The 27937-nt window shown below is 37.2% G+C and overlaps 1 protein-coding gene across 1 annotated transcript in view; it reads left to right on the top strand.

Moving 5' to 3' along the window:
- The window catches only part of TEX15 (testis expressed 15), a 94016-nt gene that overhangs the window by 26834 nt on the left and 39245 nt on the right, over positions 1-27937 (top strand). The window contains exons 4-5 of the mRNA XM_011944605.1: positions 14758-14923; positions 23365-23602. Of these exons, the coding sequence (XP_011799995.1) occupies positions 14758-14923; positions 23365-23602 (404 nt within the window). The remainder of the gene's footprint in view (positions 1-14757; positions 14924-23364; positions 23603-27937) is intronic.

Raw genomic sequence — 27937 nt, forward strand, 5'->3', positions numbered from 1 at the left:
CAAGGTGAGATTTGGTTGGGGACACAGAGCCAAACCATATCAGACCACAGTGGAATTAAGATGATCAAGTAGGGGGCACTAGATATAAATAACCCAAAGATAGCTGGAAAATACCCAAATTATTTGAGATTAAACAGCATACTTCTAAATAATAAATGCATCAAAGAAGAAATCTCAAGAGAAATGTTAAAATACCTTGAACTAAATGAAAAGGAAAACAAAATTTGTAGGATGAAGCAAAAGCAGTACTTAGGAAGAAATTTATAGCATTGAATGCATACATTGGAAAACAAGAAATATCTAAAATCAGTAATTTAAGTTTACACCTTAGAAAACTAGAAAAGAGAGGACAAATTAAATCCAAAATAAGCAGAAGAAAAGAAATAATAAAAATTAGAGCAGAAATGAATGAACTTAAAAACAGGAAATTAATAGAAAAAGAATCAACAAAGTGAAAATCTGGATCTTTGAAAAGATCAGTAAAGTTGATAAGCCTCTAGCCAGGATAACTAAGAAAAAAAAACGGGGGCACAAATTACTGATATCAGAAATCAAAACATCACTACAGATCCTATGGACATTAAAAGATAAGGGATACTATGAACAACTCTGGGCCCATAAATTTGGTAACCTAGATGAAATGTACCAATTCCTTGAAAGACAGTATCTGCAAAAAGTTACACAAGAAGAAATATATGATCTGAATAGGCCTAAATCTATCTATTAAACAAATTGAATCAATAACTAATAACCTTCCAAAACAACAGCAGGACCAGATAGGTTCACTGGTGAGTGCTACTAGATATTTAAGGAAGAAGTTATACCAATTCTCTACAATCTCTTTCAGAAGATACAAGTAGAAGGAATACTTTCTGACTCATGCTTTTAGAGGAGCATTATTTTAATACCAAAACAAGATAAAGAACTTAGAAGAAAACTACAGAGCCAAGAAAAGCTCAACATCATTGATCATTAGAAAATGCAAATCAAAACCACAGTGAGATACCATCTCATGCCAGTCAGCATGGAAGTTATTGAAAAGTCAAGAAACGATAGGTGCTGGTGAGGCTGTGTATCAATAAGAATGTTTTTACACCGTTGGGCACTGTGGCTCATGCCCTAAGGCTAGGAGTTTGAGACCAGCCTGTGCAACGTAGCAAAGCCCTGTCTCTAGAAAAATAAAAATAAAAATCAGCCTGTGTGGTGCATGCCTGTTGTCCTAGCTACTTGGGAAGCTGAGGTGGGAGGAACGCTTGATCCCAAGAATCAAGCAGAAATGTAAATGTAAATTAGTTCAACCATTGTGGAAGACAGTGTGGCGATTCCTCAAGAATCTAGTACCAGAAATACCATTTGACCCAGCAATCCCATTACTGGGTATATACCCAAAGCCTGAATCATTCTACCATAAAGACACATGCACACATATGTTTATTGCAGCAATATTTTCAGAAACAGAGACATGGAACCAACCCAAATGCTCATCAGTGATACAGACTGGATAAAGAAAATGTGGTATATATACATCATGGAATACTGTGCAGCCATAAAGTGGAATGAGATCATATCCTTTGCAGAGACATGGGTGAAGCTGGAAGCCATCATCCTCTGCAAGTACAGGAACAGAAAACCAAACACCACATGTTCTCACTCATACGTGGAAGTTGAACAATGAGAACACACGGACACAGGGAGGAAAACAACACACACCAGGGTCTGTTGGAGGGTGGGAGTCAAGGGGAGGGAACCTAGATGACAGAGGTCAGTAGGTGCAGCAAACCACCATGGCACACATATATCTATGTAACAAACCTGCATATTCTGCACATATATCCCAGAACTTAAAGTAAAATAAAAAAATTTTAAAAAAAAATACTGAGAAGAAATAGCCAGGAATCGTTATCTCCTGGATATTCAGCTATGGTCTCTGAATCCATAGGGTGAGAGTTGGTTAAATTTAAAGAGCTGCCTACACTTACTGTCTAAATTCAGCATTATTTGGGAAGCTGAAGCAGGATGGCTTAAGCCCAGGAGTTCAAGGCTGCAGTGAGCTATGATCACAGCACTGTACTCCACTCTGTATGACAGAGTGAGACCCTGTCTCTTTAAAAAAAAAAAAAAAAGAAAGAAAAAAAAGAAAAAATTGACATAAAAAATAATAAAATTGACATAAAAAAAAAAAAAACTACACTGCCAGTCATGGTGGTTCATACCTGTAATCCCAGCACTTTGGAAGGCCAAGGTGGGAGAATTGTTTGAGCCCAGGAGTTTGACATCAGCTTGGCAGCATGGAAAAATCCCATCTCTACAAAAAATACCAGAATTATCCAGGCATGGTGACATGTGCCTGTGGTGCCAGCTACTGAGGAGGCTGAGGTGGGAAGATCACTTGAGCCTGGGAGGTCAAGTCTGCAGTGAGCCATAATTGTGCCACTGTGCCACTGCACTCCAACGTGGGCAACAGAGTGTGACCCTGTCTGGAAAAAAAATAAAAACCACAGATAAATAGCACTCATGAAGATAGATGCAGAATTTTTCAGCCAAGTATCAGCAAATCAAATTCAATAATGTATAAAAAGAATTTTATAGCTGGGCATATGCCTGTAATCCACACTTTGGGAGGCTAAAGTGGGAGGATCACTTGAGGCTAGGAGTTTGAGACCAGCCTGTGCAACACAGCAAGGCCCTGTCTCTCGAAAAAAAATTTTCAATCAGCCTGGTGTGCATACCTGTAGTCCTAGCTACTTGGGAAGCTGAGGTGGGAGGATCGCTTGATCTCTGAAGGTTGAGGCTGCAGTAAACCGTAGTCACACTTCTGCACTGCAGCCTGGGCAAGACTGTCTTTAAAAAAGAATTTCACACCAGTACCAACTGGAATATATCCCAAGTATGTAAGGCTGGTCCACCATTTGAAAGTCAATTAATGTAATCCATCAGCTAAAGAGGAAAAATCATATGATCATATCAATAGATGCAAAAAAAAAAAGCATTTGACAAAATCTAACACCCATTCATGTTAAAAAGCTCTCAGTAAACTAGGAATAAAGAGGAATTTCCTCAACTTGATTTTTTAAAATTCTACAAAAAGCCTTCAGCTAACTTAACAGTGAAAAATTTAAAGTTTTCACACTAAGATCAAGGCAAGGATGTCTGTCACCACTGCTTCTCAACATTGTACTGGAAGTACTAGCTAGTGCAGTAAGACAAGAAAAGGAAATAAAGAAATAAAAGGTATACATATTGGGAAAGAAAAAAGAAAACTGTACTTTCTTACAGATGACATGATCACATCTATTGAAAAATCAAAACCCTCCTGGAGCTCATAAGCGATTATGGGGGAAGTTGTAAGATAAAGATTAATATATGATATTGCTTTTTTATATACCAGCAATGAACAAGTAGAATTTGAAATTTAAAACATACCATTTATATTAGCACCAAAAAAAATGAAATACCTAGGTTTAAATCTAACCAAATACGTACAAAGTCTATATGAGGAAAACTACAAAACTGTTGAAAAAAGTCAATCCCATAGATTTCACGTTTATGAATAGGAAAAGTTGGTATTATCAATATACCAGTTTTTCCCAACTTGATTTACAGATTCATTGTCACCCAAATCAAAATCTCAGCAAGTTATTTTGTGCATACCAACAAACTGATCCTAAAGTTTATGTGGCACACAGTTTCTGATATGGAAGGAACAAATTTTAAGGTCTCTTGCACAACGGGTTGACTATGATTAATAATTGTGTATTTCAAAATTAAGTATTCAAGGCAATACAGAAAATAAATACTCAAGGCAATGGATGTGTTAGCTTGATTTAATCATTCTGTGTTGTATGCATATAATATCACGTTGTACCTCCTGAATGTATACAATTACAACTTTTCAATTTACAATAAAATTAAAATAAAGTTTATATGGAGAGGCAAAAGACTAAGAATACACAACTCAACACTGAAAAACAACAGAGGACTGACACTACTTTACTTCAAGACATACCATAAAGCTACACTAATTAAGGCAGGGTGGTGTTGGCAAAAAAAAAAAAAAAAAAAAAAAAAAAACAGACAAATCAAGCAATAGAACAGAATAGAGAGCCCAGAAATAGAGCCACATGAATATAAACTGATCCTTGACAAAGAAGAGGCAGGAAAATAGAACAAAGTCTTTTCAACAAATATTGCTGAAGCAACTGGACACCCACATGCAGAAAAGGGAATCTAGACACAGACGTTAACATCCTGCACAAAAATTAATTCAAAATGTTCCACAAACCTAAATGTAAAACACAAAACTATAAAAATTACAGAAGATAACATATGAGAGTATCTAGATGATGTTGGGTTTGGCAATGACTTTAACTGCAATACCAAAGATGTAGTTTGTGAAAGAAAGGATTGAATAGCCAGACTTTATTCTCTTGACAGTGTCTTTTGCAGAACAGAAATTTTTAATTGTAATAAAGAGAAAATATTTGCAAAACACATTTCAGATAAGGAATTGTTATCCAAAATATATAAAAAAATTCTTGACAATAAAAAGGCAAACAAGTCAATTTAAAAAAGCAAACAAGTCCATTTAAAAATGAGCCTGCCGGCTGAGGCAGGAGAATGGTGTGAATCCAGGAGGCAGAGCTTGCAGTGAGCCAAAATCATACCACTGCATTCCAGCCTGGACGAAAGAGCAAGACTCTGTCTCAAAAAAAATAAAAATTAAAAAAAAATTAGCCTGGCGGGCACGTTAGCTCATGCCTCATCCCAGCATTTTGAGAGTCTGAGGCAAGTGGATCACCTGAGGTCAGGAGTTCGAGACCAGCCAGGCCAACATGGAGAAACCCCGTCTCTACTAAAAATACAAAAATTAGCCGGGCGATGTGGTGGGCACCTGTAATTCCAGCTGCTCAGGAGACTGAGGCAGGAGAATCACTTGAACCCAGGAGGCGGAGGTTGCAGTGAGCCAAGGTCACGCCACTGCACTCCAGCCTCACCACAAGAATGAAACCCTGTCTCAAAAAAAAAATGAAAAAATTAATAAACACAAGCCAAAGACTTTAGCATACATTTCACCAAAGAAGATACACAGTTGGCAAGTAAGCATATGATGAGATGTTTCACATCATATGTCATCAGGAAAATTCAAATTAGAAGAGAAATACCTGTACACACCTATTAGAATGGCCCAAATCCAGAACACTGATGATGTTAAATACTGGTGAGGGTATGGGGCAGCAGAAACTCTGATCCATTGCTGGTGGGAATGCAAAATAGCCACTTTGGAAGACAGTACAGTGGTTTATTACAAAATTGAACATACTGTTACCATATGCTCCAGCAATTACACTTCTTGGCATTTACACAGATAGGTTAAAAGCCTGTGTTCACATAGAAACCTGCACACAGGTGTTTATAGCAGCTTTACTCATAATAGTTAACACTTGGAGGCAACCAAGATGTCCTTCTGTAGATGAACAGATAAAGTGGTACATCCAGACAATAGAATATTGTTTAGCACTAAAAAAGAAATGAGCTATCAAGTCATGAAAAGAAATGGAAGAACCTTAAAAGCACATGTCACCTTTTTAGATTGGCTGAGTGAATGCAGCCTGTCTAAAAAATTTACATACCATATGTTTTCCATTCTGGAAAAGGCAGACAGTAAAAAGATCAGTGGTTGTTAGGGTTTGGGACAGGGAAGAGGGATGAAAAGGCAGAGCACAGAGGACTTTTAGGGCATTGAAACTATGAGCCTGGGCAGTGTAGTGAAACCCCATCTCTACAAAAATTAGCCAGGCATGGTGGTGCACATACCTGGTGGCATAATCCTAGCTACTTGGGAGACTGAGATGGGAGGATCACTTGAGTCCAGGAGGTCGAGGCTGCAGTCAGCCAAGATTGCACCACTGCACTCCAGCCTGGGCGACAGAATGAGACCGTCTCAAAAAACAAAACAAAGGAAACTACTCTGTATGATACTACCATATTCTGTATGATACTGTGAATATTTGCTTTGACATTTTTTAAACCCATAGAATGTACAACACCAAAAGTGAACCCTAATGTAAACTATTGACTCTGAGTGATAATGATGTATCAATGTAGGTTCATCAGTTGTAAAGAAAAAAATGTACCACTTTGGGGGAAGACATTGATTGATAATGGAAGAGGCTGTGCATGTCAGAGGGCAGAGAGTATATGAGAAATCTTTGTACCTTCCTCTCAAATTTTGCTGTGAACCTAAAACCATTCTAAATCCCAGCACTTTGGGAGACCAAGGCGGGCGGATTGCTTGAGGTCGAGACCAGTCTGGCCAACATGGTGAAACTCCGTCTCTACTAAAATTACAAAAAAAAAAAAAAAAATAGCCGGGCATGGTGACTATTCAGGAGGCTGAGGCAGGGGAATTGCTTGAACCAGGGAGGTAGAGGTTGCAGTGAGCCAAGATTGCGCCACTGACTGCACTCCAGCCTGGGTGACAGAGCAAGGCTCTGTCTCAAAAAAAAAAAAAAAAAAGTCTGTGAAGAAAAAAAAAATACTCAGTGGGTTCAAGAGAAGAATAGAGATACTCTTCTGTTTCTATTCTTCTAAGGATAGAAATTACTCAGCCTGAACAACACAGAGAAAATAGAAAAATGAACAGAACCCAAGAGACTTGTGGAGCAATAACAAAGGATCTAACATCTTTGTCCTAGTGCCAGAAGGAGAGGAGAAAGAGTGTGGGGCTGAAAAATTATTCTAGGAAATATTGGCTAGAAATTTCCCAAACTTGGCAAAAGGCATAAACCTATACATTCAAGAAGCTGTAAAACCCCTGAAAAATTCATGCCAATGCACATCGTAATAAAACTTTAAAAGCTAAGAACAGAGAAAAAATCTTGAAAGCAACTAGAAAGAAACCACATTATTTATAGGGGAAAAATTATTTGACAAAATATGTCTCATTAGAAACCATGGAGTCTGGGGGAAGTAACACCGCATTTTTCAAATGCAAGAAATAACTTTGAACCCAGAGTTCTGTACCCAGCAAAAATGTCTTTCAGATACGGAGGTAAAACGGATATTCTCAGATAAAGCAAAACTAAGAATTTTTCATCAGCACACATACCCTTAAAGAATAGCTGGAAGAAGTTCTCCAAACAAAAGCTAGTAAAAGAAGGAAACTGGGAACATTAGGAATGAAGGAAGAAAAAAAGCTTAAACGTGGGTAAATATAATAGATGATCCTTCTCTTGAGTTTTCTTAGTTATGTTTGACAGTTGTAGCACAAATTACATTATTGGATGTGGTTCTCGGCGTATATAGAGGAGGTATTTCAGATAATTATAACGTGAGATGTTACTATTAGAAGGAACTAAATGAATAGTGCGTGAGATCTCTCTGCATTATCTTTTGCAAGTGAATCTAAATATCTCAGAATTAAATTGTTTTAGTATAGGCAGATCAAAATGAAATTTTAAAAATGTTCAGGCAACACACAGGAAAGCAGGAAAAATGAAATAGAAAATCAAACAGAAGGAAAAACAGAAAATAAATAATTAAATCATAGGCTTAAGCCCTAACATATCATTACTTATATCGAACATGCATGATCTAAATATACCAACTAAAAGACACGTTGACAGAATGGATTAAAAAAACACAACCCAACTACTCTTGGCAAACTCATTTCAAATGTAGTGATATAAGTTGTTGGAATGTAGACATATGAAAAAAGGCCATACAAATAATAAAATAAGAGTGACTATATTAATGGTGGGTAAGTAGACTTCAGAGGAAAGAAAATTGTCAAGAACAAAGAGGAATGTTACTTAATGATGAAAAGGTCAGTCCACCAAGTAGATACAGCAGTCTTAAATATGTATATTTCAGACATCACACCTTCGGAATATATGAAGCAAAACTGATAAAACTGAAAGGAGAAATGGACAAATTTAGAATTATAGTTGGAGACTTTGTATTCTCAATTGATAAAACTAAGCAGAAAATCAGAAAGAGTATTGAATAATCTTTAACACTGTCTGTCAACAGGATCTAATTGACATTTATAGATTATTGTACCTAACAGTAACAGAATAGACCTTTCAAGCACCTGTAGAACATGCATCAAAATAGACAGTATCTTGGGCCATGAGATACATATCAACATATTTAAAGGAATTGAGGCCGGGCACAGTGGCTCATGCCTGTAATCCCAGCACTTTGGGAGGCTGAGGCGGGCAGATTATGAGGTCAGGAGATTGAGACAATCCTGGCTAACACGGTGAAACCCCATCTCTACTAAAAATACAAAAAATTAGCTGGGTGTGGTGGCAGACGCCTGTAATCCCAGCTACTCGGGAGGCTGAAGCAGGAAAATGGCATGAACCCAGGAGGCAGAGCTTGCAGTGAGCTGAGATTGTGCCACTGCACTCCAGTCTTGGCAACAGAGCGAGACTGTGTCTCATAAATAAATAAATAAATTGAAATCATACAGAATATGTGCTCTGACAACATGCAAACAGAAAAGTAAATCTCCAAACACACTTGGAAAGTAAGTCGGAGGCACGGGGCTTCCTTGAGTCTAGGAATTTGAGACCAGCCTAGGAAACATAGTGAGACCTTATCTCTGCAAAAAGTAAAAGAATACATTTTGAAATAGTCATGGAGAGGAAATAAATACATAACTAAAATGAAAATGCAACATACCGAAATTTGAGGGACATGGTTAAAGCATTGCTAACAAGGAAGTTTATAGCACTAAATGTTTACTTTAGAAAAGAGGAAGTGTTTCAGATAAATAATCTTAAGCTGCCAACCTTTAAGAAACCAGAAAAAGAAAGGCTGGGTGCGGTGGCTCACGCCTGTAATCCTGGCACTTTGGGAGGCTGAGGCAGGTGGATTGCCTGAGTTCAGGAGTTCGAGACCAGCCTGGGCAACACAGTGAAACCCCCGTCTCTACTAAAATACAAAAAATTAGCCAGTCGTGGTGGCATGCACCTGTAATCCCAGCTACTTGGAAGGCTGAGACAGGAGAATTGCATGAACCCGGGAGGTGGAGGTTGCAGTGGGCCGAGATCACGCCATTGCACTCCAACCTGGGTGACAGAGCAAGAGTCTGTCAAAAAAAAAACCTGTCAAGATGAAAGGATAATTAATGAAACTACAACAAAAAGATGGTTGTTTGGAAAGATCAATTAAATTGACAAACCTTTATCAAGTCTGACAAAGGAAAAAGAAGCCATAAATTACCACTATCAAGAATGAAATGGGTTATGGCCCACAGGTTGTATCAAAAGTACAAATTGTTGAACACATGTAGTTCTAAATAGATCATTTAAATAGACTTACAACAATTAAATGTAATTCATGGTTAGAAAAGAAATTTTAAGGCCCAGATGGTTTCACTGGAGAATTCTAAAGATTTGAAGAACAGAAACTCTATACAATCTCTTCTAGAAAATAGAAATTGAGAGAATAATAATAGGAGATTAATATTAAGATGGTTTCAAGATGAGACTAATATAATATGGAAAACACCCCACGGGCCAATGTCCATGATAATTGATGCAAATATCCTAAACAAAATATAAGTAAATGAAGTCCGATATTTAAAATGAATTATTGCACATAACTGAGAGGTGAATGTTCTCTTCTGCCACTCTTATTCAGCATAATACTGGAAGTTGTACCCAGCACAAAAGCCAAGGAGAGGAATTAGCAGGTATTCAGAGTGGAAAAGAAAAAATAAAATTGTCCCTGTTTGAAGAGAATATGATGGTCTGCATAGAAAATCCCAAAGAATCTTAAAAAAAAGGAAAACTTGGAACTAGTAAGTTCAGCAAGGTCACTGGATACAATGAAAACAGAAAAAAACAATTGTTCATTTGACTCTTAAACAACCCAGCGGGGCACTGATCCGGCCCCCGACCCCTCCCCAAAACACATAGCCGAAAAATCTGCATATAAGTCACTCCCCCAGAATTTAACTTTTAATACATATAGCCTACTGTTGACTGAAAGCCTTACTGATAACATGAAGTCGATTAACACATAATTTTATATCTGTGTTATATACTACTGTATTTTTACAGTAAGTAAGGTAGAGAAAATGTTACTAAGAAAATCATAAGGAAGAGAAAATATGTTTACTATTGCTTAAATGTAAGTGGATCACCATAAAGGTCTTCATCATCATCTTCACATTGAGTAGGCTAAGGAAGAGGAGGGGTTGGTCATGCAGTCTTAAGGAGTAGCAGAGGTGGAAGAAAATCCAAGTATAAGTTCAAACCCATATTGTTCATGAATCAACTGTATTTTTAAATACTAGCAAAGAACACATGGAAATAAACAATTTTTAAAATACCATTTAAAATAACTTTAGGCAGCCGGGCATGGTGGCTCGCACCTGTAATCCCAGCACTGTGGGAGGCTGAGGGAGGTGAATCACTTGAGGTCAGGAGTTTGAGACCAGCCTGGCCAACATGGCGAAACCCCGTCTCTACTAAAAATAGGAAAAAATTAGCCCGGGCATGGTGGTGGGTGCCTATAATCCCAGCTACTTGGGAGGCAGAGGCATGAGAATCCTTTGAACCCAGGAGGCGGAGGTTACAATGAGCTGAGCTCACACCACTGCATTCCAGCCTGGGTGACAGAACGAGACTCCATATCAAAATAAAATATAATAACTTTAAAATGAAATACTTAGGTACAAATATAACAAAATGTGTAAGGTTTTTATGTGATAAACTATAAAACACTGATGTTTTTTAAAAAAAAGGAAATCTAAATAAATGGAAAGATATAGTGTGTTCATGGATTAAAAGACTCAACGTAATGACATCATGAATGGGCTTATCAAAAGATGTTCAATGGCTAATCACAGCCATTAAAGAAATGCATATGAAAACCACAATGAGATGTAACTATACACTTGTTAGAACAGCTGAAAAAGAAAACAGTAACAGTGCCAAATGCTGGTGAGGATGGGAGACACCAACTCACTCATGTATTGCCATTAGGGAATGTAAGATAGCACAGCCGCTCTGGAAAACAATTTGGCATCATCTTTAAAAACAACATGCAACCATGCACAGTGGCATGTGCTTGTAGTTCCAGCTACTCAGGAAGCCAAGGCAGGAGGACTGCTTGAGCCCAGGAGTTCAAGGCCATCCTGAGCAACATAGCAAGACCCAATCTTTAAAAAAATAAGTAAGCATGCAGGCCAGGCACAGTGGCTCACACCTGTATTCCCAGCACTTTGGGAGGCCGAGGCAGGTGGATCAACTGAGGTCGAGAGTTCAGGACCACCCTGACCAACATGGAGAAACCCCATCTCGACTAAAAAAATACAAAAATTAGCCAGGCACAGTGGCGCATGCCTGTAATCCTACCTACTCATGGGCTGAGGCAGGAGAATCACTTGAACCCTGGAGGCGGAGGTTGCGGTGAGCCGAGATTGCGCCCTTGCCCTCCAGCTTGGGCAACAAGAGTGAAGCTCCGTCTCAAAAATAAATAAGTATACAACTTCCATATGATCCAGCCATCCTTCTCTTGGGCGTTTTTCCCTGGCAAACAAAAAATGATATTCACAGAAAAACCTATACATGAATGTACACAGCAGCTTAATTTGTAATAACCAGAAACTGACAACCACCCCAAATTTCTAATGAGTAAATGGTTAAACCAACGATGGCACATTCATATGATGGTATACTACTTAGCAATAGAAAGAAACAATCTATTCATACAACAACTTGGCTGAATCTCAGAGGCAGTATGCTAAGCAAAAAAAAACAAAATGCAATCTCTACAGGTCTCATACCACAAAATGTCATTTACAAACATTCTAGAAATGACAAAAGTATGCATACGGAGAAGAGATTAATAATTTTCAGGATTTAGGGACAGGGTAGGAGAATGGGAGTGTGTGAGAGTTTCAGCATGAAAAAATATATAAAGGAGTGACACAGGGATGTCTCTGGTGATAGGGCAGTTCTGTATCTTAGAGTGATTGTTACACAAATCTTCATGTGATAAAATTGCATAGAACTACACACACAAGTAGATGAAAATCTGGTTGGTAAAGTCTTAATAAGGTCTGTAGCTTGTACCAGTGTCATTTTCCTTGTTTTGATATTGGATTATAGCTACATGTTTCCACTGGAGGAAACTGGGTTAAGGGTACACAAGACTTCTGTGTACTGTTGCTGCAACTTCCTGTGAATCTATATTCATTTCAAAATAAAAAGTTACACATCCACAAAATCATCATATGTTATGAAACTATCACAATTTGTACATCATGTTACAAAACTATTAAAATTTGTAGTGATTATTATAAATATTAAAATGAAAATCATTTATTCAATAGAATTAAAAATGGAAATGAGGAATGAGTTGTTACTGAAATCAGCTGGTTATAGTATTTTATATTGGTTTTGTCATTATGTTAACTTCTGTTGATTGATAAGCTAAATTTAAGGGGCAAATTGTTAATTAGGTTCATTTATATGGAAATTGCCTTAAACCTTCTATATAGTGAGTCTTCATTGTTTGAGGATTTCATGTTGGTGAATTTCCTACTTGTTGAAATTCACAATCAACAGTCAGCAGTGCTTTTTTGTCCGAACTTGATACTCAGCAATGCTTTCACAGACATGCACGTTGGGGTCAAGAATTTGAGTCACCCAATGCATGCATTCTCATCTAAGGTCAAATGAGGCCATGCTTTACCTTGTTTCAGCTCTCATACTGCAATAAGTGTTCTTTTCCTAGTGATAGTGCTACATTGTTGTATTAGTCCTATTTTTTTTTTTTTTAATGAAAGAGAGAGATTTAATTGACTCACAGTTGCCCATGGCTGGGGAGGCCTTAGGAAACTTACAATCATGGCAGAAGGGGAAGCAAACATGTCCTTCTTCACATAGAGTCAGGAGAAAGAAGAGCTGAGCAAGGAGGGCAAGGCCCCTTATAAAACCAGCAGATCTCATGAGAACTCTATCTCAAGAACGGCATGGAGGTAACTACCCCCATGATTCAGTTACCTCTCACTGGGTTTTGGGAACTATAAGATGAGATCTGGGTAGGGACACAGCCAACCCACATCAATTGTTAACATCTTTGTTGATGATCTCACTACTTTAAATGGTCTCCAAGTGTAATGCCGAAGTGTGGTCTAGTATTCCTAAGGTCAAGAAGGTTATGATATGCCTTACAGAGAAAACACGTTTTAGGTAAGCTTCACTCAGGCCTGAGTTCAATGTTAATGTACTTCCAGGAAGAGGAGGAAGAAACTTGCCAATCTGTACATCAGGCCTCACCAAAAAGTGCTAAGGTAACATCTATAGTGCCTGATGAAACTCTGGGAAAGATAGAAAAGCAGCTAAATTTATAGATTCATGAGATTTCATTATGGCTAATTTAAAAAAGCATAGTGGGCAGCATTGTTGTGAAGCTAAAAGCCAGAGGAACTTAGGTCACATTACCCAGAGTCAGGGAAAAGTTAAACTCTCCTTGGCTATTGCTATTTGACTCAAACATTTCAAAAGGTGATAGATGCAACATGAAAAATGTTGAGCTTGCAGGCAGATGGGTTCTGCAGATCAGGATGTTAAGGAAGAGTGTTTTAAAATAACCAGCTAAATGTCACATCGGAAAATGGAAGAACAAGTTTTCAAAACTGATGAGATTGGTTTGTTTTATAAAGATGTTGGCAGAATCTACATAATGCAAATGGCATTTTGGTGGTCAAAAATTTGACCAGGTTCAGCGCAGTGGCTCTTGCCTGTAATTCCAGCACTTTGGGAGGCCAAGGTTGAAGAGGATCGCTTGAGCCCAGGAATTTGAGACCAGGTTGGACAACCCCATCTCTACAAAAAATAAAAGAAAAACTAGCTGGGCATGTTGGGCCTGTGCCTGCTGTAGTCCCAGCTATGCAGGAAGCCAAGGCAGGAGCGTCGCTGGAGCCCAGGAGTTAGAGGTTACAGTGAGAAATGATCATATCACTACACTCCAGCCTGGGCTACAGAGCGAGATCCTGTCTCTAAGAGGGGGAAAAAAAATGTTGACCAGATGCCTGCAGTAAGTTAACCCTTTCCTTTCCCCCAAGAACAGTAGTTTGTGACACAATGTTTGTGACTCAGTGTTGGTGGGAACTTTGTAGAATATAACTACCACAAATGACAAGAGTCAATTGTATTTGCTCCCTGCTTTCCCCTGAGTTCACTTCCATAGGATTAGGATTTTATCCTTTTATGCATCTATTTACAACAATGCTGGAGACGCTCATTGTCCCAAGAAAGTCTGTTTCCTCTTTCACATGCCACTGTATCAGGCAACATCTTACACGCATGTTCTTGTACTTTTGCAAATCAAAATAACCCAGTCGTTTTCTAATGTGTAGTTTGCCTTATCATTACTTGTCAAACATTCATGCACTAACAGTAGCTGCCAGGTTTGTGTAATGATGTGCAACGTGGAGTCAGAGTTGCAACATCTTAAGCTGAATATTCTGGGACTGTCATATTTATATATGTCAACTTTTAAGAACTCTTAATAGGTATGTGGAGAAAATCATGGTTCATATTTTCATTTATATAAAGTATAGGAGGTCTGTATTACTGTTGTAGAACCTTAAATATCAATTGTTGCCTTACGTTGTTAATGAAAATTCAGTACTTGGTTATTTTGTGTCTTAGAGATACAGTTGTCATTGTACAGATGTCCAGTAATGTCATTTTAAATGCAAACAACTGCTTTCTCTTTTTCTACCTTTAGTTTACTTGTCACCTTGTTACACCAATAGTAGAGAGTATAGTTTTATATATGATACTCTTAACCAGTGCAGGCTTGATGTAAGCTGTGATCTGCAGTCGTTATGGCAGTTTGGGGATACAAAACTGGTTCACAATGAGGAGCTGGAAAAAAATTTTACTACTAAGAGGTAAGTTACTATGATCTAAACGTGTTTGAGATTTTGTTGTGTTTCTTACTATGGAGTTTTATGCTAATTTATTTCTACCATTTGAGATTTAGTAAGTTGTTACTAAGAAAACAGATTAGGCCGGGCGTGGTGGCTCAAGCCTGTAATCCCAGCACTTTGGGAGGCCGAGACGGGCGGATCATGAGGTCAGGAGATCGAGACCATCCTGGCTAACACGGTGAAACCCCGTCTCTACTAAAAATACAAAAAAAACTAGCCGGGCGAGGTGGCGGGCGCCTGTAGTCCCAGCTACTCAGGAGGCTGAGGCAGGAGAATGGCGTAAACCCGGGAGGCAGAGCTTGCAGTGAGCTGAGATCCGGCCACTGCACTCCAGCCTGGGCGACAGAGCGAGACTCCGCCTCAAAAAAAAAAAAAAGAAAGAAAACAGAATATTTTTTGTTACATTCTCATAGTCTTCTGTAACACTGAAAGCTAAGTGTGAGATTTGATTAGTTTTATGTATTAATGTAGTGAGATTTCAGACACCCCCTTCCAATTTTCTAACCTTGATAAATTTTTCAGAAACATGCATCAGCACCTTTATTAAGCAGCCAATTTGTAGATCCCTCACACCTCCTAGATAATGTAAAACAGCAGTCGAAGTAATCAAAAAGTAACTCCTTTTTACTCTTGAACCCAGCCCTTAAGAGACTGGATTGATGTTTTTATTTGGGAGGATTGTAGCCAGCTGTTTCTAGCTTTTCCACTAGAACTGTCCTTTCTATGTTGATGCCATTTCTCACACATAGTTTTTTAAAGTACTTCTCCAGCTTCTTTGGAAGGCATATTATTGTCATTTTCATAAGAATAAAATCATATGCAAAGTTTTCATTGTAAGCATTTTTTATTTATAGGTATAGATTTTGTTTGAGCACAATTTAGCGTTTCTTTATTTTCTTCTAACTTGTCTCCTTTGCCATTTCTCACTGTTTAACTTAAAACCTAACTAGAGTTTGATAGACCTACATGTGGAACTCGTTTTGGAATGTTTCGACTTGTATATTTTAGAATTGATTCCTCTTGACTCAAACATGCTGCCACACTTGGTGTCAGTTTGGAGATTTGGAATTAATGGGAATGATAGAATTTGTTAGCCGGGCGTGGTGGCTCATGCCAGCACTTTGGGAGGCTGAGGCGGGCAGATCACCTGAGGTCGGGAGTTCGAGACCAGTCTGACCAACATGGAGAAACCCCCATCTCTACTAAAAATACAAAAAATTAGCCGGGCGTGGTGGCGGGCGTCTGTAATCCCAGCTACTAGGGAGGCCGAGGCAGGAGAATTGCTTGAACCTGGGAGGCAGAGGTTGCGGTGAGCCGAGATCACGCTATTGCACTCCAGCCTGGGCAACAAGAGTGAAACTCCATCTCCAAAAAAAAAAATTGTTGTGGCATGTTGCCTTTCCTCTAAAAAACACAGCTTTGTGGGTTAAAAAGGGCTAGGTATATCCAGTGACTTCCAAGTTGAAAAACAGTTTGATCCAAAATGAATTCCTGACACTGTTCTTTGGTTTTGCTTATTTTGGACATTAAAATTTTTGTCCTTTCAAACCAGTTATTTCTCCCTGTTAGTGTTACGGAAAAGTTAGAACAAGTACCCAGTGATAGGACATGTTAGAACATTGTAAATGACCAACATGTATAGGATTTATTGTTTTCCTGGCTGTTTGCCCAATTAGACAAAAACTCGTTTGTTTCCCATAGTTATTTATACTCATTTTATGATACTTACTACAATATATTGATTTGTGTCTCATTCTCCTAGTGTGTTTTGAGTTTTACCTTGTGTTCAAAGTACAAAACTGAGTCTGGCAACACAAGCCAATTTGAACGGGTTTCTGTACTTGAAATCAACAATAACCCAACTGGAACTGAATTTCGTACTGGGAAAGGGGTACTTGTAGGAAAGACATTCTAAAATATGGATTTAGTTCAAGGGAAGAGGGCAATGAGGACCCCCCTCTCCGCCCCACTGCAGAATTCCCAAATGGGAAGTTGGTGATAATCTGTACCTTGGGGCACAGAACCTGTGTTTCATGAGGCTGTAGTTTTTGAGAAGAATTCTTTCGAAAACTCATCGTATTAGAGTGCCTTGACCATTTCCCATTTAGACCCAAGAAAGATCATTTTTTCAATCATAGAAAATTCAGATTCAATAAAAAAGAGTCACTCTGTTTGTGGCCTAGTTTCACAGTTCAGCTTTGCAAGATTAGCTTGAAGTAGAGAATTAATCCTTTCCAAAGTTAGGGTGAATATGGGAATATGTTAAAGAAATGAGATTTAACAGGGGATAAGGATATGGTAAAGCACAAATCTGTTGCCTGAAATCTTTCCCAAATACCTCCTTTCTCCTATTTGGAGAAAATACCTCCTTTTGAGTATTTTCTGCCTAGTAAGTGGAACTACCTCAAGTTCATACAGTAAAGATACACATTGCTTAATGACAGGATTATGTTGTGAGAAATGCATCACTGGGCAATTTTGTCATTGTGTGAACCTCATAGAGTGGACTTACACAAACCTAGATGGTGTAGCCTACTTATACACCTCAGCTGTATGGTATAGCCTGTTACTACTGTAGACATTATAAACGCTGTACACTTAGGCTACATTAAATGTATTTTTTAATTTTCTCAATAATAAACCTTAGCTTACTGTAATATTTTTACTTTATAAACTTTAAAAGTTTAACTTTTTGACCCTTTTTTAATAACATTTAGCTTAAAAAACAAATACATTGTGCAACTGTACAAAATATTTTTATCCTTATTCTATACACGTTTTTCTATTTTTTTTTTAACTTTTAGAACTCTTTATTAAAAAACTTAAGACACAAGCACACACATGAGCCTAAACCTACACAGGGTCAGGATCATCAATATCATTGACTTCCACCTCTGCATCTGTCCCACTGGAAGGTCTTCAGGTGCAGTAACATACATGGAGCTGTCATCTTCTGTGATAACAATGCCTTCTTCAGGAATACTTCCTGAAGGACCAGCCTGAGGCTGTCTTACGATTAATTTGTTTTAATAGGGAGAGATAATATACTCTAAAATAATAATAAAAAGTATAGTATACTAAATACATAAACCAACAACATAGTCACTTATTATTATCAAGTATTGTGTATTGTACATAATCATACATGCTATACTTTTATAGGACTGGCAGTGCACAACCATCACCACAGACATGAAAGTAATGCATTACACTATGACATTATGAGACCTAAGATATCACTAGGCAATAGGAATTTTTCAGCTCCATTATAATCTTATGGGACCACCATTGTATTTTTGGTTTGCCATTAACAAAAATGTCTATTATGGCACGTGGCTGTATTTTAAATGCAATCTGGGGGTAGAAATTGATGGTTTCAAATTGAAATTCAGTACATGAAGTTCATTATAGATTGAGGGCCTTGGATGATGGGGAGGTCCCAGAGACTTGTTGCCAAGAGACAGACATTCTTAGTCTCGACCATTGTCTGAACAAGATCTCCTGCTATGGTTACTAGCCTTTGGAATTTTGAGAGCAAGGAATCCCAGCTGCTTCTTTACAGAAGGATATATATGCCAAGGACAAGCTAATACTGACAATTGTTAGCATTCTTTACTTTTTAGAATTCAGTTTTTTTTCCTCCATGATTGTCTTTTGGGTTTAGATAATTTAAACTTAGCCATATGTCACTAAATGAATGTTGGTTATTTAGGTCTATATCCAGATCTGTTGGAAACGAAGGCATTTCATCTGTGTGATCATCATGGATCTGGAGTTGGATGTAGTAATTCAATGAGACTTTGGGTTGTTCCCTCCTTGTGAGGTAGATTGAAAGTACTTTGTGTAAATGAGCACTTTTGAAAGTATATGTGTTAGAAGTAGGGTATGTAGGAAAAAGGGTAGCCAAATGAGTAGACTACAGTTTTCCTAACAATTCTAGATCACCTTTTATAATTAGCCTAACCATTTTTTGTCCAGTTCCCCTTGCTTTGTGAGTTTATTGATGTACAAGCCTAGTCTTTTTTTTTTTTTTTTTTTTTTTGACACGGAGTCTTGCTCTGTCGCCTAGGCTGGAGTGTAGTGGCGCGATCTCGGCTCACTGCAAGCTCTGCCTACCTGGTTCAGGCCATTCTCCTGCCTCAGCCTCTCAAGTAGCTGGGACTACAGGCACCTGCCACCATGCCCGGCTAACTTTTGGTATTTTTAGTGGAGACGGGGTTTCCCCGTCTTGATGAAGATCAAGATCAAGATGGTCTTGATTTCCTGACCTCGTGATCCCCCCACCTCAGCCTTCCAAAGTGCTGGGATTACAGGCGTGAGCCCCTGCGCCCGGCCCTAGTCATTATATTTGTATAAACATAGCATAAGACTTGCTTGGAAATCCTCTTCTGGTGGCTATGAGCAAGGAAGCCTAGTTGCTACGAGCTTCCTTCTTGCGACCATGATGGGAGCTGGATGTGGATAAAGATAAAGCTCTGCACAGCAGAGGGAGAGTTGTGGGGAAAAACAAGTTCCTCATATCACTGAGGGGCCAAGTTCAGAATCTGCCTGTGATGAGCAGCATAATACTCCCCCAAAGATGTCCACATCCTAATCCCCAGAAACTGTGAATATATCACCCTTACATCCTTACATGGCAGAAAGAACTTTGCAGGTGTGATTGAGGTTACAGACCTGGAGATGGGTGAGTATCCGAGGTGATCTTAGTGGGCCCAGTTTAATCACAGGAGCTTTTAATAATAGAAGAGGGAGGCAGAAGAATGGATCAGAGAGCAGAAATGAAAGAAAAAAGAGATATGAGGGGGACTCAGCTTGCCTTTTCTGGCTTTGAAGATGAAAAAAGGAGATTATGAGCCAAGGATTGTGGGTAACTTCTAGAAGCTGGGAAATGTCCTTAGCTAACAGCCAGCAAGGAAATGGAGACCTCAATCCTACAACTGCTGGTAATTCAATTCTGCCAGCTTGGAAACAGATCCTCCCCTAGAACCTCAGAAAGGAACACAATCCAGACAGATGACACCTTGATTTTAGCCCAGTGAGAGTCATGTCTGACTTCTCTATGTAACTAAAATAATAAATTTATGCTTTTTAATCCATTAAGTTTGTGAGAATTTGTTATAGCAGCAAAGGAAACGAAGTCTTATATCTGGAGTTGGGTGGCATTTGCACATTTCTTAAATATTGTGGAATCCCAATTTCTCTTAGCTGTCAGCGTTTTGGTTCTTATATTGCACTTTGGGCCAGCTGGATACTGAGTTCTTATCACTAGCAATCTGATGGATTTGAAAATTATTAAGTTATCTTTAAAGATCTCCAAAGAAATAATTTTATTTTCTTTATTATAAAAAAAAACTTACTTGAATACTTTTAATCTCTACTTCAGGCAACCCCCACCCCATAGCTAAATACCTTGTATGAACTTGTGTTTCCACTTAAACTTAGAGATAAAATACTTCCCAGAGTTTCATTTACTGAACAAAAAATTACCTACTATATGTAGGTTGTCTTGGAACCTATTCTAAATGATGTAATTAACTATGACATAGGCATTCCATCCAAAGCACTTATACTTTGTTGTAGCTGGCTTAAATGAGACAGCATGTTAGCACAGTGTAAATTAAGAGTTCCTGGTCTACAGAAAGATATACAAGATTCCAATTCTATTTCATCCACGCAGCTTCTCTATCATATGAGTTTTCTCATCTGTCTTTTACATTTATTTTACTTAATATGTAATAAAATATTAGTTAAAAAGTATGACCAAAATTAAAAACCCACAAGCAAGAGTATAACTACAAATTCTAAGACTTGAGTGTTGTGTTGATTTTGAGCTTTCCACCCCAGAGCTTAAAGTGCATGCAGGGTTCAGAGGTGACAGACTTTGACATCTATCCCTCATTAGTATTGCTGCAGAAAAACATGGGGAAACATTTCTAGAAAATTATTTTATATATTTTTAAAATTTAACATAATGTAAATATTAACACAGATTCTGATGCTTATTAATGTCTTTTGGTAAAAGAGTGCTTTGTGTTTGCTAGTTCTTCAGATTCTTACCCAGTTATTTATCAAGCAGGTGAAGCTCCTTTCCTGTTGCACTAGAAGTCAGTACTGTGATACCGGGTTTTTGAGAAAAGAAAAGCTTTTATTACAGGTAGACTCACAAGGAGACAGGAGGTCAAGCCCAAATCTGTCTCCCCATGCTAGCTTTAAAGCAGTAATGTTATTAGAAATGGTTTGCGGGGGTGGATTCTAGCATCTTTAGGTGATTGGTGGAAGGAAAGGGAGGTGTAGAAAGTCTTTGGGCATGCACAGTTGTCTCTTTATGCCTCCTCGTGGGTCCCATGTGCAAATTTGGGGAGAGTTAGTATAAAACACACGATGAAAATTCAGGCTGTGATGTCAGCAAGCTCATTCTATATAAACTTCGTTTGGCTGTATTGGTTCCAAATGATTTCAGCCAGTGTTGTTACAAGCGGAGGGAGTTTGAGTATTTCAGTAAGTTTTCTTATATGCCATCCTGTAAGCTTAAGAATTTCTACTAGTCAATGGTTTCTTTATTTCTTGGGGACACAGTTTCAATTACACGTTACTGTGCACAGAAAAGAGTCTTTAGGCTCATTTTACCTATTGTTTCTGAAATGGAAGTCTTGAGACTCAGAGTTTCTGTCATTTGAAGTTGTGATTTAGATCATGTTTGAATAAATTTGGAAAGCCAACCTTTTATGCAATTTTTAGAGGCAGAAATAGATCAAAAACTAACTTTTCTATAGGTCATTTTTTTACTAACATATTCAGGCCCTTTTTTTCAACTATAATCCTGAAGACACACTGAAAAATAAAAAGTATTAGTAGTATAATTACCAATACAAAACTCCAGAGAATATTTTCTACTTCAGTTTACAGAGGATTTTGTGGCCCTGGATCAGATTTTTATTGTTACATTTGTTTCATTCCACTGAAACCCTCATGATGATACAATGGTAGTCAGGGAGATGACCAGGTTAAAAAAAAAAAAAAAAAGAATTTGGCCAAAATACCCTGGTGCCACTGTGGAAAAACCCTGCTGTAGGGTTTACATTATACATCTTTAATTTATTCTGGTGTGCCTTCAAATGTTACTTTTATGTGTAGTGTAAGAATCTTAGACAGTAATCTTAGTGGTTCACGGAATTGACTGATGTCAAGTTGAAATCAAGAGCAGGAAATGCCAATTTGTGGAGCCAAGATTTAAGGCTGACATTTCCAATAAATAGAAGTGATCATTATCTAATCAGTCAGTCTTGCTTTTGTGGTCCTGCCTACTGTTAATGATGAGTCATTCTTGAAAGTAAGTATTAATATACTTATTAATACTTATGTGCATGGTATACTTTAAACAAATTCTGTAACTGGTATTCCAGGAAATAAATCTTGGAACCTTGTGGTTCTCAAGAACAATTTTCCTTTTGTGGTATATACATTCCTTTGCTAGGTTCTGTAGATTCTCCATTGCAGATAATCATTTGGACCCTAGTGTCTGAACCACTCTATTGTACCACCTGGTGTGGCAATTTCTGCTACCACTACTCCTGAGCAAACCATATAGAATATCTCATCTGCCAATTTTAGGGAAGGGATATATATTTTATATGTTTAAATGGGTCTTGTAATGGAAGTAGTAGAATTGGGGCTTTCTATACTTCAGATTATAGTCTTTTCTAAGGTTGATTCATAATTTTCTTTACCTAAGATAAGATCCTGTAATCAAATATTAGCTTGTTTCTCCCAGCTGTTACCTAAATCCCTGAAGAATGGAGAATGTCCCTAATAATTGACTATGTGTGTGCATATGTGTGTGTGTTTGTGTCTATAGATGTGTAGAGATACATAGATGTAGACAAGGTATTTTGTTTAGAAAATGTATGTTCTTCCCTCCATAACACAATTAACAAAAATGTGAGCTCTGGAACCTGGCAGACAAGAATTGGCGTGTATAATTCCAACTCCTTTGTCATTTTCCTACTTTGGCAAGATTTAACTTTCTGAACCTATTTTCCTCATTTTAAAAATGTCGATAGCAACAAAATAAACTATAAAAACTTCTTGGGAAGTTGAGAATGAAATGAGAAGATGCATGTAAAGTTTAAGATTTTGTACTGGTTACACTAGCAGCATTTAAGAAATGTTAGCCCCTGTTATTTTAGACCAGGGATGATGATAATCTTCATAAATCTTGGATAAGTAATCCTGAATTTGTTTCTAAGATGATTTTTCAACCTAATTTATCATCACAGTGTAGTAATACCTCTGAATATCAGTACTTCTCTTACTTTATAACTATGGTCAGTGGAAACACGTATCTTCTTGAAAATTTTGTTGATATTTATCTTTAACTGTATATATTGTTTGTTTTACATTAGGTCAGAGATGCGTGAAAGTGGAAGACATTGCAGAGAACTTGAAGAACATTTCTGCTTTTTAGCACTTCCACAGAGTGATGTAGCCCAGATATATCAGAATGGAATAAGTACCAGAGCATCTACATTGAAGATACTAGGAAATCCTCTTCTTGGAATTTATATGTTTAGACATGTTGATATTGCTTTGAATTATTCTCATAGTCATAGCATTCCTGTAGAAAATATTTTAATTTTTAAGGTAGGTATCATAAAACAAATATTAAGTATATGGACAGTTTGCTTTAAATTGACCTGAACGTATTATCCTTTCCATATAAAGTGTTAATGTTTTTAAATTCCAGTCTATTAAATAAATAATTATTATTTTTATTATTTTTGTCATCATTATTCAAAATTTTCTCCTTTCCTCTTTACCTGGGTGTGCAACACAAAGCAAAAAAAAAAAAAGCAAAGGCAGCCTCCGTCTTTGTCTTCCCAATATATATATTTTTCTGTTCTAATTGACCTACCTTTTACTCTCTTGTTTCTATCATAATAAGTACTATAGTGTTTTACATACCTTCCTCTAAAGCATTATATTATTGTAATTTTGGTTTAAGCTAGTTATTTTTAAACTCCTGCAGTTTATTTTAGTTAATAGTATTGTATCAATGTTAAATTCTTAATTTTGATGATTTTGCTATGGTTATGTAAGATGTTAATGTTAAGAAAAGCTGGGCACAGGGTGTATGGAACCTTTGAACTATTTTGTGCATGTGTGCGTGCGTGTGTGTGTGTGTGTGTCTGTCTCTCAAAGCCTTATTGAAGAAAATTAGCCACCACGTAAACATCCAGCAATAGTGTGTTATGAATGTATCATATATTATGGCTCTGAAATAAGAAGTATCTGTTGCAGTTAGATTTATGGAGAATTTTTTAAAGATGTGGGAAAATGCTTATGCAATCATGTTTAACTTTTTAAATTTTTAAAAGATGAGATATCAAGATGATATAAAATGTGCTTAGTTGTTATGAGTGATGATCTTGGGATCATGACAGTATAGTTTTCTGTACTTTCTAGTTTTCCAAATTAGCATTTTCCAAACATCCAGTGGTAATGTTCCTTCCCTTCCCTTCCGCTTCCCCTTCCCCCTTTCCCCTTTCCCCTTTTTCCTTTCCCCTTTCTCCCTTTTTCTTCTTTTTCTCCCTTTCTCCCTTCCATTTTCTTTCGTTTTTTTTTGAGAGAGAGAGTCACTCCGTCACCCAGGCTGGAGTTCAGTGGTGCAAGCTCAGAGTGCAGCATTTGTAACTGTAGTAAATGAGATTGCTTTCCTGATTTCCTTTTTAGATCAATAACTATTATCATATAGAAATACTACTGATGAGTGTTTGTTGATTTTTGTATCCTGCAACTTTACTAAATTTATCAATTCTAAGAGGGTTTTTTCAATGACACTAGGTTTTCCTAAATATAAGATCATGTCATCTACAAACAAGGATAATTTGACTTCCTTCTTTCCCATTTTGATGCACTTTATTTTTTTCACTTGCCTGATTGCTCTAGCTAGTACTTTTAGAGCTATATTGAATAGAAATGGTAAAAGTGAGCATCCTTGTCTTCTTCCAGATCCTTGTAAAAAGGCTTTCAATTTTTCCCCATTCAGTATATTAGCTGTGGGTTTGTCATATACGAGTTTTATTGTTTTGAGATATATTCCCTCTATACCCAATTTGTTGGGACTTTTTGTGAAGGAATGTTCAGTTTTACTGCTTTTTTCAGCATCTAATGAAATGATAGGTTTTTGTCCTTGATTCTCTTGATGTGATTTATCACATTTATTGATTTGCATAAGACGAACCATCCTTGCATCCCTGGTATGAATCCCACTTGGTCATGATGAATGATATTTTTAATATGTTGTTGAATTCAGTTGCTAATATTTTGTTGAGGATTTTTACATCTCTGTTCATCAGGGGTATTGGCCCATAGCTTCTTTTGTTGTCTGGTTTTGGCATCAAGGCAATACTGGCCTTGTGGAATGAGTTTGGAAGTATCTCCTCCCCTTCAATTTTTTGGAATAGGTTGATTAGAATTAGTATTATTCTTTAATGTTGTTTAGAACTTAGTGGTGAAGCCATCAGGACCTGGGCTTTTTTTTTGTTAGAAGACTTTATTACTGTTTTGATCTTGTCACTCATTATTTATTTGTTCAAGTTTTCTGTTTCTTCATGGTTCAGTCTCAATAGGTTGGATGTCCAGGAATGTATCTGTTTCTTTGGGGTTTTCCAATTTATTGCTGTATAGTTATCATACTAGTCTCTAACGATCCTTTTTATTTCTGTCATTTCAGTTATAATGTTTTCTTTTAGTTTCTGATTTTATTTATTTGGGTCTTCTGTCTTATTTTCTTAGTCTAAGTAATAGTTTGTATATTGTTTACCTTTTTAAAATATAATTTTTTTGTTTCAGTTATCTTTTTGTTTTTAGTTTTAATTTTATTTCTTCTCTGATCTTTATTATGTCTTTCCCCATACTAATTCTGGGTTTGGTTTGCTCTCACTTTCTAGTTCTTTGAGGTGCTAATAGAATTCTGTCCGCTTACAATGTTGTTGATAGGTAAGAACTTACTACTGCCATTTTGTTGCTTGTTTTCTAGTTGTTTCATAACTCTTTCTTCCTGTCTTCCTTTGTGTTTTATTTTCTCTGGTAGTATATTTTAATTCATTGCTTTTTATTTTTAGTGTGTCTGCTTTTTGGTTACCCTAAGGCTTACAAAACACATTTTGTAGTTATAGCAAGTTATTTTAAACTGATACAGCTTAACTGTAATTGCAAAGAAAAAAATCTATACACACCAATTTCCTTTTCTTCCCACATTTTGAATTTTTGATAATCACAATTTGTATTATGTATATTGCTTGTCTCTTAAAAATTGTGGTTAAGTTTTTTTCATTTTGTCTTAAAAAAGATACAAGTGGTTTATACATCATGATTACAGTATCAGTATAGCAATCATATTAGCATCCTTTTGGTTTTGAACAGCTCCCTTTAGTATCTCTTGTAGGACTGGTCTGATAACAATAAATTCCTTCAGCCTTTTTTTCTTTTCTTTTTTTTGGGGGGGGGGCGGGTCTGGGAAAGTATCCCTTCTATTTCTCCTTCATTTCTGAAGGATAGTTTGCTGGCTACAGTAAAAACTTTCTTTTCTTTTTTTCCCTGAGGACATAGCTTCAGACTCCCGGGCTCTAGCGATCCTCATACCTATTTTTTAGATGTTTATATATATGTCTTTCATCAGATTTGGGAAGTTTTCAGCCTTCGTTTCTTCAAATACTCTCTCTGCCCTTTTTCTCTCTCTCCTTCTCAGACTTCCACAGTGTATATGTTCTTACGCTTGATGGTGCCCCACAGGTCTCTTAGGCTCTGTTAACTTTTTTTTTTTTTTTAAAGTCTTTTTTCTGTCTGTTCCTCAGACTCAATAATTTTCATTTTCCAATCTTTAAGATCACTTATTCTTTCTTTTGCCTGCTCAAATCTGCCTTTAAACCCCTCTAGAGAGCTTTTCGTTTTAGTTACTGTACTTTTCAGCTATAGGATTTCTTTTTGGTTTTTAAGTGTTCTCTTTATTGATATTTCCATTTTGTTCATACATTGTTTTTTACTATCTGCACATACTTAGCTCTTTGAGCATCTTTAAGACAGTTGTTTTAAAGTCTGTCTAATAGATCAGCCATCAGGTCATTTTCAGGGACAATTTCTGTTTATTTTTTTCCTTTGAATGGGCTGTACTTTTCTGTTTCTTCGCATACCTGGTGATATTTTTTTGTGGAAAACTAGACATTTCATCTAATAATGTGGTAACTCTGGAAATCATCTTCTCCCAGGGTTTGGTTGTGGTTTTGTGTTTCTGTTTTTTGATTGTTGTGGGCTATCTCTGTGCCAAGGATCAATCTGAAGTATAAACTTCTCAGCCTTTTCTGAGCCTGCACCTTTCCCTCTGTGTGCTGATTTTCTAATTTCTCCTGTATCTGTGATTGCTTTTGAGTGTAGTATTTTTTTATGTCTGGTTCCAAAATAGGGGAAAAGAGAAGATGAAGAAGGGAAAAAGGCACTGGCTCTTTAATCCCATGGGTGTCATTTCAGCCAGGCCAGGAGGGGCTTGCAACAATGGTATAGATGCAGCAATGCCTGCCACTTCTGGCTACTCCTCTGTTATTAATAGAAGCAGCACTCAGTGATGAGAACACATATCCCCTATGTTTATTGTTGCCCACTCTGGCCTACAAAAATTATGGCCAGGAACACATGTACAAGCTGCTCCAGGAACACTGTACAGCTGCCTGCCATGGGGCACCAAGAGTGGCTGCCACTGTGCTGAGAACTGAAATTGACTGAAATTAACCGTAATACAGGTTGAGCATCCCTAATCCAAAAATTTGAAATCTGAAATGCTCCAAAATTTGAAATTTTCTGAGTGCCAACATTACACTCAAAGGAAATACTAATTGGAGCATTTAGAGTTTCAGATTTCCTTATTAGGGATGCTCAACTGGTAAGTATAATACAAATATTCTGAAATTCGAAAACATTCAA

The sequence above is a fragment of the Colobus angolensis genome, unplaced genomic scaffold, assembly GCF_000951035.1.
Source record: "Colobus angolensis palliatus isolate OR3802 unplaced genomic scaffold, Cang.pa_1.0 Scaffold233, whole genome shotgun sequence".
NCBI lineage: Eukaryota > Metazoa > Chordata > Mammalia > Primates > Cercopithecidae > Colobus > Colobus angolensis.